The 12,361-nt window shown below is 34.7% G+C and overlaps 2 protein-coding genes and 1 non-coding gene across 3 annotated transcripts; 1 reads left to right on the top strand and 2 right to left on the bottom strand.

Moving 5' to 3' along the window:
- Window positions 1-6,987: 6,987 nt before the first annotated feature.
- LOC116131694 lies at window positions 6,988-7,077 on the bottom strand. The gene has a single exon (XR_004128288.1). It is a non-coding gene; the product is annotated as a small nucleolar RNA U54 (small nucleolar RNA).
- Window positions 7,078-7,605: 528 nt separating this feature from the next.
- Window positions 7,606-8,541, bottom strand: LOC116131689 (thaumatin-like protein). Its single transcript, XM_031417356.1, has 2 exons — window positions 8,478-8,541; window positions 7,606-8,377 (listed from the first exon to the last, which is right to left on the bottom strand). Exons 1-2 carry the CDS (start codon window positions 8,530-8,532, stop codon window positions 7,653-7,655), a joined length of 780 nt encoding a protein of 259 aa, XP_031273216.1. The 5' UTR covers window positions 8,533-8,541; the 3' UTR covers window positions 7,606-7,652.
- Window positions 8,542-9,039: 498 nt separating this feature from the next.
- LOC116131688 (serine/threonine-protein kinase D6PKL2-like) lies at window positions 9,040-11,545 on the top strand. The gene is made up of 2 exons (XM_031417355.1): window positions 9,040-10,134; window positions 10,621-11,545. The coding sequence occupies exons 1-2, from the start codon at window positions 9,512-9,514 to the stop codon at window positions 11,492-11,494; spliced, it is 1,497 nt and encodes a 498-aa protein (XP_031273215.1). The 5' UTR covers window positions 9,040-9,511; the 3' UTR covers window positions 11,495-11,545.
- The last annotated feature ends 816 nt before the right edge of the window (window positions 11,546-12,361 follow it).

The raw sequence follows: 12,361 nt of genomic DNA on the forward strand, positions 1-12,361 counted from the left end.
CCAAAGTCCAAAGTCAAAACCCACATTTTCCCAGCCCAAATTTTAAAAATCCAAAGTCCAAACCCACAATTTATTTTGAACGATTTATTGTTCTGTTTATTTTATTTTGAAGTTTATTATTTATGGTTAACTATTTTAATTTACTGATTTTTTATTGATTTATTTAAAATATAAATATCGATATAGAGAGTTAGTTTATTTTCAAATATTGAATTAAATGGGTATAAATTATAAATTGTTGCATATTTGTTTTTTATAGCATGAATTGGAAAGTTAGTGTATATTTTTTATTCGAACAGGTATTCGAACGAGTTATTCGAACAAGTATTTACGAGTTAGTCGAATGAACACGAACGAGTTACGAACGAACACGAATGATTTACGAACGAACACGAATGAGTTATTCAAACAGGTATTTACGAGTTAATCGAACGAACACGAACGAGTTACGGGTTAATCGAACGAACACGAACACACATCTTGTGTTCGTTCGAGTTCGAACACGAATAATCGAATGATTTTTGAACGGGCCTATTTGTTCGTGTTCGGTTCGATTGCAGGCCTAATCACTCACACCTCTTTTGCGTGGGTGTAGCACAGAGGCAAACCAACCACTTGCTACACAAAATTGGCGTAGGTGTAGCAAAGAAACAAATCAACTGCTACGTAGTTTTGGCATTGGTGCAGTGAAGAGCCAATGGTTTCCTCGTACGTTTATTACTACATTTTTGGTATCAGTATACACTTACCTATACCTATGATGAAATACGACATCGGTGTTTAACCTGTGCGACGAAGCTAATGCAACTAATCGCCTATGCTGGATTTGGAGTTGGTATAAGTGCATTTGGACGCAGCACAGAGTGTATTCCGATGATATTGCTGTGTCGTGGTATAGCTAATTTCTTGTAGTGTATAATGATGCAACTCTCATCCAATTATTTGTATATCTATTATAAATTGAATGAAAAATTACTAAATTTTATATATCTATATTTATTTATTCCTTCAAAAATTAATTTTATGATTATCTTTATTTCTTCTAATAAATTTTAATATAAAAATTGTTCAATAATTAGTAATTGAGAACAATATACTTGTATAAAAAAAAATTAAAAAATTCTAATACAAGCCCACAAGTCCATTTTATCAAGCCCATAAAGCCAATTCGTGCCAAGCCCATAAACCTAATCTTGCCAAGTTTCGTGCTACTACATTTGTGCTTGGGCTTGAACCCAGCCCATTTTTAAAGCTCGACCCTGAGTTTCAAAATCGTGCTGGGGTCGACCCGGCATGATTTAGTATTCATGAAGGGCCAACCTACAACAAACAGTAATATGGCCCATAAAGTTTAGGTCGGGCCGGGCCGATCCGATCCATTTTACATGTCTACTTTTGAGAACTGTCCTTGGATCATATTGAGCCCATAGAAATTAGAATATTGGCTTAGCTTTATTAAGGGTTTTTTTAATTTTTTTTTTCATGTGATATCGCATAGAATTAAAGTCATTGGCTTTCTTTATAAGGTATTAAATGCCCCTATCAAGGGTTTTTTTATTTTTTATATCTTTTGAAGGGCTTTTTGATACTTTTTTAATCAAGTGGATAAATTTAATTTTAAACGATTTCACAAGAGAACATGAAATAAACTTTGTTTTATTAATCGCTAGTCTAAACTTTCCCCTCAGTATGAGGAGAAAACTAATGCTAAATGAGATTTCCTTAAGAAAAACGATGTCAACTAATTCAATAAAAATCTTCTCCTAATCTCAATCATCCTAAATTTTGTAATGTTTCTTTATATTTATAGGTTTTTTTTTTTCATTATTAACAACTAATAGAAAAAATGATAGACAATGTCTGAGCCCGGCTTCTTATCATATGTTTTTCACTTTTTATGTTAAAAAAAAAATCAACTAGCAATTAGATTGTATTAGATCACAAGAGCAAGTTGAAAGTAGAAGTGNCAGATAAATCATTAAATAATGATCTCCTCTCTCAATTATCTAAAGTAATAGTATATCCCCTATTATATCTATTTCGTTAAAGTTTTTGTCATATACTAACATATTTAATCCTTAGCTCACGCAATTAAATACTAAAACGGAATATTAATGCTTCAAGGTCTTGTTCCCAGCTGGACTAATTGCAGGGGGTTTCCTCATCTTCCATGTCAACATATTCATCTGCAAGTTCAGGAGTTGGAATTGCTTCAACATTATTCTCTTGTTGTTGTGTACTGCAAGTAATGACAAGAGTAGAACTGGAACGTAGGATGATGACAAACCAGTTAAAAATGAACTTAAGGAGACTACAAATCATCCCGTGCCAGGGAAATGAGATTATTATAATAAAGTATGCGACCCAGAAGAGTGACAGCGGTAACAAGATAGAAGCAAGCAATGACAAAGTCAAGGCACCTGAGAAGTACCCTGTTCGAACAATTATTAGATAAGCAGTAAAACTGAAACGAACAGCAACTGGATGAGCGGTGAAAATGAAACAAAGATGGATGGTGATGGATGTAAAGAGGAATAGAAATAATATGAGAATTGCAAGAACCAATACCGGGATTTTCAAAAATGAGTATTCATCGAACTCGAATATTATCCAAACGATATTGGCTTGGGAAGTTTGCAACACAAGGAAGATGATAAAGTTGAAGAATGGTGGGAAGAGGTATCTCAAGTCTACCCAGAACTGCATTTTCCCTGAGTAAATCTTACCGGGTTTTGAATGTTTTGGTAGCTAGGAAGAGTGTGTGTGTATATATATATATATATATATATATATATCCACACACGGAGAGAAAGCGAGAAAAAATGAGGAAGGGAATGGGGGGATGCTCGTTGCCAGCAACTTGTCGACAATTTCCCACAACAAAGGTTTTGTGTAATTATTTTACCACCCAAAAGTTTGAGAATAACAATTTCCCACTCATCTTTTAGATCCGTTAGTGAGATCTGTTAACTGCCCTAGTATAATAAGTGAAAAGGTTAAAATATCTTTTACTGTTTGAATCCAAATCCAAATCCACACCTGAATTGAAAAAAAAAATATAAAAATTAAAAAAAATGGAAAAAAATGTTAGTTGGCCGAAATTTCGGCCAGGTGCAATTTCCCTTTTTCACTCGGTAGCTTCCCAACCTTTATCGAGCTCTTTCTTTTCGACAGTAATATAAACATATTTGTATAATTCCAAATCTTTACAATGCTTTTCAATGCCCACTTTTTTTTTTTTTTCTCTTTTTTTTTTCACAACAATAATAAGAAGAAAGTAGAAAACACACACACAGCTCCACTGATCTTACAAGCACTCCACAACCCCCTACCAATTTCTTCGCACAAACTTGGGTTGTGACAAAACTACACTTCCTCGCCAATACTCGTACTAAGCTTGAATAACAATTAAGTCTCTTAAGGATAAAATGGGTAGAATTGTGTTTAGGCTCATAATCAGGGTAGGTTAAAAATTAAGTTCAAAGAAAGAAAAAGAAGGTTAAATTGTGTTTAAAAGGCTCAAAGGGTTAACTAGCGATGACAATAAAAAAGGTCAGCTTGAAAGGCTCAATCGGTCTAAAAACAGCCTAAATCATTTCCTAAGTGATGTGAACTCTAGGATTTCGCCTCAAGTGGTTATCAAATAAGTTCTAGAGTTTGTTGAGATCGCAAAAATATCCATGAAATATTCACACATAAAACATCTCTAAGTAAGTAAACTTAACCACTTTCAATCCACAAACCGCTAGGGTCTCAAACTAAATGTCATTAATATTCACAATCATCCATAATTAAAGGCAAAAATTAATGTCCTCTACCTCTTACATGTTATTGCAATCATATTCCTATCATAGACATATAAATTAATCCAAGAGAAAAAACTCACATAATAAAACAAAAAAAAAAAACTATAAAAGAAAAACAAAATCTGCTCCCTAAATCCTTATGTCCATAATTTGCACAAAGGTGCGAATTCCTACCCCCAATCTTAAAATCAACATTGTCCTCAATGTACAAATGTAAACAAAAGGAAAAAGAAAAAAAGAAAAACTACCCCTTTTTGCAATAGCGAAGTGTGAATACACGTGACAATTCGATCACCAACTCGTTTTATTCCATTGTTGCCTTTTAATTCTATCAAAACAAAGAAGCTTGTGGTGCACCTCATTGGAAACACACATCACATGTTTAATTTATGAATTTAGAGAAACAAACACAACATCAAAATTCTTTACACTAAACAGAAAAGAAAAAAAAATTAACATACTTGAAAATTAACACCTGCAAAATAACACACTAATCAATAAGAGAAAAAAAATAAAAATAAAAAGCTTCGGTTGCCTCCAAAAAACGCTTGGTTAAAGTCGTAAGCTTGACTTTTCATTTTCTTCAATCTGGATCATCTAGGAGAATCCAAGCCCTCATATCCTTAATTTCACCATTCACATAGGACTTTAATCGTTGTTCATCTACCATCTCAAAGTCAGCCTCCATAGTCCTAAAATTGACTAAACAATTCTCTAGGAGTGAACTAGGGTAGTTTTCTTCTAATTTTTTATTCACTATGTTATCAAGAATACTAATCTCAAAGCATATGTCAAAGTCGGATGGACGCTTCTTAGCATCAAAAACATTAAACTCTACTTACTCATCTTCTAGCTTTAAGATTAGTTTCCCTTGATGAACATCTATCAATGCTCTACCTATTGCTAGAAAAGGTCGTCCTAGGATTAAAGGCATTTCCCGATCTTCCTTCATGTTTAACACTATGAAATCTATTGGGAAAATCAATTTGTCTACTTTAATCAAGACGTCTTCTATCACCTCCCTAGGATATGTTATTGATCGATCTGTCAATTGGAGAGACATGATAGTTAGCTTCACTTCTCCTAATCTAAGTTTCCTGTAAATAGAAAACGGCATCAAATTTATACTAAACCCTAAATCTTAGGGAGTTTTTATGTGTTGTTTGCTAGGAAGGAGAGTGATAAATTTACAACACGGACAAAGTCACCGACACTGACACTGAGTGAGAGAAAATCCTAGGAAACAACACATTAAAATAAAAAATGAGGATGAGGGGATCCTTGTCCTCTTTAGTTGACTGCAACTTTTTGACTTTCTCATCATCCTTTCGTTGCCAGCGAGGCAGCAACATTTTGAAGTGATCGATTGAGTGCATGTGCGTGTTACGCCCTCAGAATAGACCTCTAATTCCAACAGTCGGATTCATGAAATTGTTAAATATGATTAATTTATTCGGCATTCGATGAATCCAACAGTTAGCATTGTCGATCTCAAATCTAGCTTCTGTGAAATAACGAGCATGAGATTGCTATTCCTATTGCCCAATTCCCGCACTCAATTCGGAGTTGCATGAGTGATGACTGATGAGCCCCATGTTACTGAGAAATTATATTCTTTTTTTATAAATATAATTTAATTTCTTTTAAATTCCATGAAAGTTCGTCACCTTCTGTTCAACATCATCACATCAACAAACATACTTTATTAATATTATCTAGTTTAATTAATTAACCAGTTTGAGAATAATTAAAAATTTAACAGTTATAATTGTGTGGATTTGTATTATTACATCATAATATTTGTATTTTTATACATGAATGTTGGTATAATTTTATGTGTTACACATATTAGTGCAAGCTTTTCACAGTCTAACCGATTAAGATTCTGTAATGGTATTTAATAAAACTAAATATTTTTAAAAGAATTTATGATCAAAAATAGAAACTAAAATTCAGGATAATTTTAAGGGATTCTTCTCATTAATTATTGAGACAAGTTTGGAACAAAATAGTCGTTGAAGGAAGTACTTGGTAAATTTAAATGAGAAATTAAAATAGTAAATCACTTAAAATAAAAAATGAAGTGTTATTTGCTGCAATTCCTAATGCAGAAAGCCAAGTTTTAGCAACCAATTTGAAGAATAACCAAGACTTTGCCTGTGTAAAAAAAAAAGGGCACTTGATTGCATCTGTTGTAGGAGTGAAAGAACACTTTTTGGTGAATCAATTATGTGTTTGTCTTCGGCAAAACCGAGACGAGCCATTGCTCTGTCTCTTCCAAGACCCAAGTTGGATTCATCTTTAACCCTTGTATGCTGGACCATCATTTTCATTAATCCCTTTAGTCCATGGCTACTTCCTTTGTCGTTGGTATTTCCTCTCCCTTCAGTATCAGACACCGCCTCGCAAGGCTAGCAACATCATTAATCTGTTTAGGATTTTCCCCATTCATTACACAATCTTCAAGAATTTCCGCTAAGCGATTCTCTTCAACAGCAGATTTGAAATACATTGCAAGGTTCCTTTTCTCCTCTCGCCTATAAAAGAAAATTGCCTTCTTCCCCGTGAGTAGTTACTCCAAAACTGTAAACATCACCTCATTAATGAATTGTTGAATTTGCCTTTTATACAGCATTTTAGACTTCTTAATTGCAACAAGTGAGTGTTATGCAACGGAAACATAAACTCTAACGCTAGCTTATTGAATATAATAATACAAGTAATAAAGCATAAATAAATTGCCAAAATTAAATGCAAAAATAAAGAATACCAGGAATTAACGAGGTTCGGTATTAAAACCTACGTCCTCGGGCGCTGCAAAAGAAAGCTCCACTATCTCCAAACAATATTACAAATATTTGGGCAATAGAACAAATACCCAAAACAAAGGGGAGATACAATAAAACTTGCAAACTAAAGGGTCCTTAAAGAAAGAACCCTAAACAAAAGAAGTATAATGGAATTACAACTTGGGATACAATTAACATTGATTTAGGTCCTTATATATAGGCCCCAAAAGTTTCCCACTTTTCANAAACAAACCCTTGTAGTTTCCAAAATAACAAAAACCACCCTAGAGGCACAAAATCTATTTGATCTTATTACATATTAAGCTCGTAAATACAATATTAAACATAATCAAACCTTAATTAAATGTTAAAAATAAATTAAAATTAGTAATAGCTCTCATATTTAATTTAAAATTGTCTGCTCATTTGGGCATCAGAATAGCGTATATTGCCTTGAAAATTAGGCATGTAATCACAGAGCCATTACCATGCTTTCAAAAACATGAAAAACAAAGAAAACCCTAAACGAAAACACAGAAAACAGCAACAAAAAACACGAAAGATCAGAGCTTGGTAAAGGGTATCGGTCACGGGTTAATCGGAAACACGGACCAAATGAAATTACTCATCATTTCAGATTGAAACTCGAAGCAACAGAGGAATGAATTGGAGAAATGAAGAGAGAAAGCGAGTGGGTTTTGCGGTGATTATGTTAAGACATGAAGCTACAGAGACAGTGTTGAGTTTTTATAGAGGAAGAATCTGTAAAAGACTCGGTTGTCTGAAACCCTAGGTTGAAACGGCGGCGTTTTAAGAAATAGGCCCGCGTTTTGTCGTTTGTATGAGGGTTTTTACAGCCCATTGGGCTTAAAAGGGCTTGTCACAAATCAATTTTATTTATGTATGAAAAATAAATTAAATTAGGTTTGAAACAAATCTTGAATCTGAATAAACCAACTACTTCGTTTATTAATGTAAGCTTCAAGCTTTAAACATCAACAAATGGAACCCAATTCAGAAAATGACCATAATTAAAGAAATGATACATAAAAGTAGCCTATATGGAAGAAATATTGGCATCCATTTTGCCCCAACCAGAAGGGCAAAATGTTATCACTAATTCTTTTGAAGCACAACTTATCAATGGTGATGGCATGTCAAAAGCATAACTATAATAACTAGGACAAGCATCCTTGAAAATCTTTGAGTACAAGTTAGGTTTGCACTTCTCTGGGGTTCCATACTCATTCCTGCAACAAAATGAGTCAAGATTGAATGCCAAACAAGCACTTTTGCATGCCACTACTTGCCCATTTTTGTTCACAACTTGGAGCTCTTGTGGGCAGCAAGATTTGAGATTCTTCTTGCAGCCAGAGATTGTGCATTTTGGCGATATTTGCCTTGGTGTCACCATTACAGGGAGGTTATAGCCGTCGACTAAGCTCACGTCGTAAAAGTTTGGCTTGCCTTTATCGGCTTGTAGAGTGATTTCAACTAATGTGGCTGGTGGTGTGCCTATTAGGCCATTGCATTGGAGTCTTCCATCACAATCTCCTGTTTCGCAGGCTGGCTTCCAGTTATAGGCAAAATTGCAGCCTGTTCTTCCCCATATTCGACCGCTCCACGACCATGGAGCCTCGATGATTCGAGTGTCACCAGAGGCGAGGTAGAAACCGCCATCGGCTATCACTGGTTGGCCTGTGTTAGAGGTAGTTGCTGGCCATATTGGAAAGGGGCATTTGTTATGCACATAAAATGTGACAGTGTGAGCTAGTGCTTGCCCTGAAAAAAAAAATCATAAGTTTATGTTAAACGAAAGAAAAAAGTGCTTTTAGGAAAAAAATTAATAAGCATTAAGCAAACTTCATGTGATGACTTTTACTAGATAACATAAAAAGCCAAAGCTGGAAGAAGTAAAAAGCGGTAGACAGCTTCATTGTGAATTGTGAGAGTAATTGGGTGAAAGAATGAAGGTTTAGAAAGGGTTTATATAGTTGAAATAAATAGTAAGTGGGTGCTTTCTTCTTTGATTATACTTTAAGGTTTGATGTCGGCAAATCTTTGGAGGAAAGAGACTGCCATTATTATATATAAGACTTCATGAAACAAATCTTCAAATCTAGTACAATGCAGGATTGCTTTAAGGAGAGGGAAATCAACACACAATGACAAATGTAAAACATTAGATAATCTGTAGTTATCAATTATCATTGGATTTTGAAAGCTGATTGCTTTCATGAACAAACAGACCAAAGCATCATTAATCACTCAAATGGGAAAAAAAACAAAAAAAGAACCGACCAATTATGACTTATTATATCACGTCATGATTGAACAAATACACATATACGTGTAAAAAAAATCTCTTGCATTACCTCGATATTAATTGAATTTATATGTTTATGAGTATAGTGAAGTTCTTCTGTACCAATAATGGAGAAGATTTCAAAATGTGACATGTAGGTAAGGTCAGTATTCTGAATATTCTATTGCAAAGATATCATCTTTCTTTGTGAAAACCAGAGTAACGGTATTGGTTAGTGATGTTTTTAAAAATGTGTTTGTTTGTTTAGAAAATCTGAATGGCTTTTGTCCTCCTCGTGAATTGGGTATTTTTATTTTTTGTTTAATCTCTCTCTTTCTCTGGCCTGTGCTTTGTTTTGTCTCCAAGCTGTAACACATTCTTGGACACTGTAAAAACTGAGAGAGAGAGAGAAAAAAAAACTCAGAACCCAATTCACATTTCAAATTTGAATACCGTTTTAACCCTCCTTTTGAACTCGTTAACTTGTAAGCCCGCGTCTCTCTCGCTCCCTTTGACCACCTCGGTCATTACACCCTTGACCAACTAAATCTCTAACTAAAAATCCTCCTTTGACACAATTCATCAAACAGTTTCACTACATTCTCACAAACATGAATAAGCCTCACCACAACTCTGCAAATTGTGACAGTGAATCTGCCACTAGCACCAGTCTTCATAGTATTAGTTTTTGTAGTAGTAGCACCATTTCTGTGTCTGATAATAGTGTCAGTAGCAACTTAAGCAGTGCCACTGTTGAAGCAAGTAAGAATGAGAGTGAGAAGATTAGTTTTTTAAGTAGTGTTGATGGAAATGAGGGTAGTTTTAGAGGTTCTTCCCTTTCAAAGCCTCACAAAGGCAATGACATGAAGTGGGATGCAGTGCAATGTGTAAAAAGTAAAGATGGTGAATTGGGGTTGGGGCATTTTAGGCTGTTGAAGAAACTTGGTTGTGGGGATATAGGGAGTGTTTATTTGGCTGAGTTGAGAGAGATGGGGTGTTTGTTTGCAATGAAAGTGATGGATAAAGCTATGTTAGCAGGGAGGAAGAAGTTGATGAGAGCTCAAACTGAGAGGGAAATTTTAGGCTTGTTGGATCATCCATTTTTGCCTACACTTTATTCACATTTTGAGACTGACAAGTTTTCTTGCTTATTGATGGAGTTTTGTAGCGGTGGAGACCTTCATACTCTCCGGCAACGCCAGCCGGGCAAGCATTTTTCAGAACAAGCTACTAGGTTAGTTATAGCCAAGTTACAATTTTCCAATATTTTTTTTTTTTTTACCTGTTCATCTTCTCTTATCAATGTAGTTTTGACTGTTAACATACAGAGTATGAATTTTCGTTTTATTAAAAAGTTATGTTACTTGCTCTTGATGATATGACTGTTCAAGTTCTGTTGTTACAAGATAAATCCATCTACTTGCCACCTTGTTAGGATATCTCAATTAAGGATCGTGGAGACAGTTTAACAACCATATTAGAGCCCAGTTAATGGAGCTCTTTAAGTTGAGCTCTTTGAAGTTTACTTAAGTTTCCAATCTTGGGCTTCTTTTTGAGAGTCATGTCAATTCCTTAAGTTGACAACTTATCGTAGTAATTTAAGGTTGTGGGTAAGTAAAAAGGTTGCTAATCATGTTGGAATGCTGGTTAATCTAACTGTAATCCATAATACTCCTAGAATTTAAGATTAAATTTCTGATAAGATCCTATTTTCTTGCAGGTTTTATGCTTCTGAAGTGCTTCTTGCACTGGAATATCTGCACATGATGGGCGTGGTTTATAGGGACTTAAAGCCGGAAAATGTGTTGGTGAGAGAGGATGGTCATATCATGCTCTCTGACTTTGATTTGTCGTTGAGGTGTTTTGTTAGTCCCACTCTTGTTCAGTCCAGTGATGATCCCTCTTGCAGAATATCTGCTTACTGTATTCAGCCATCATGCATTGATCCAGCCTGCAAATTACCAGTTTGTGTGGAGCCTTCTTGCTTACAACCATCCTGCTTTAAGCCTCGTTTTCTCAACTCCAAGACAGCAAAGCCGAAAAGTGAAAAACCAAATTTGATAAATTCAGATTCTCTTCCTGTACTGATTGTTGAACCAACTGGTGCGCGCTCGATGTCATTTGTTGGGACCCATGAATATTTAGCTCCTGAGATAATAAGAGGAGATGGTCATGGTAGTGCTGTTGATTGGTGGACTTTTGGTATTTTCTTGTATGAATTACTGCTTGGTAGGACTCCATTTAAAGGTAGTGGAAACCGGGAAACATTATTCAATGTTGTAGGTCAGCCCCTAAAATTTCCAGATGGATCTTCTGTCAGTTTTGCTGCTAAGGATTTGATCCGATGTCTACTCGTTAAGGACCCACAAAAGAGATTAGGATTCAAAAGAGGTGCCACAGAGATTAAACAGCATCCTTTCTTTGAAAGTGTTAATTGGGCGTTGATTCGCAGCACTCATCCTCCAGAAATCCCAAAGCCTGTTGATCTCTCATTCTTAAATCAAAAATCCAAGTCATCCTTGCCTCAAAATGACAAGGGAACTGCAGACTCAGATAGGTCTTCAGGTCCTTATTTAGATTTCGAATTTTTCTAATGAATTTTGCGGCGATAATGTAATGGTTATTCTTGAGGTGTTATATTGACATTGTTGCTGTTTATTCATTTACTCTGATGAAATCTTTTCTCCTTTACAAGATTACATCCTTTTTGGGATCAACATTAAGTTGTGATTATGGTGGTTCTTATTTTCACTTGAAACATACTTTCTTATAAATAAAAAGACCAAAAATTGAAGCTACTTTTCTTTTGATTTTGTCTTTCCCCACAGTGGTCCTTAAATGGTGAGACTCTTAAGCCCTTTTCATATGTTTCTTTTTGTGTAATTACTCTTTGACTCTTTGTCTAAAATCTGATTGAACCAGTTTTTATTCTCTCACACTTTATCTGCAAATTAGCTTTTGAAAAAGAATTGACATAAGACAAGTCATAATAAAGTTTTTGGAATGGTGTAAAAACTGTGTGATGCCTCTGGCCATTGAGATTGAGTTGTTATTTTCATGTTGATCTTTTCTTTTCTTTATTTTGCTTTTCATGTTGTTGGATTCTGTTACTTCAACTCTCCCTTACATTTAAAGTTCTTGTTTTTTTTACCAGAAAAAAGAGGATATCAGCGTTGCTTTATTCTTCTGCAGTCAACAGCCTTTATTCAATACTTTCACTTTTTAGTGTGGCCTTTTTTTTTTCTTGGTTACAAAATTCTGCATTACATAGATGTGAAATACAAGACATCAAATAAAAAAGTTTTCGATGGAACGAACATATCACGTCATTCGTATATTTATTTAATCGAATCCTATTAAATATGCATTTGTTTTAAAACCAACCAATCATAATAGAAAGTGAAAGAAATCCACAAGGATTTAGTCTGAATGGTAAGAACAATACACTTTTACTGTATATT

The sequence above is a fragment of the Pistacia vera genome, unplaced genomic scaffold (assembly GCF_008641045.1).
Source record: "Pistacia vera cultivar Batoury unplaced genomic scaffold, PisVer_v2 Contig238, whole genome shotgun sequence".
Classification (NCBI taxonomy): Eukaryota; Viridiplantae; Streptophyta; class Magnoliopsida; order Sapindales; family Anacardiaceae; genus Pistacia; species Pistacia vera.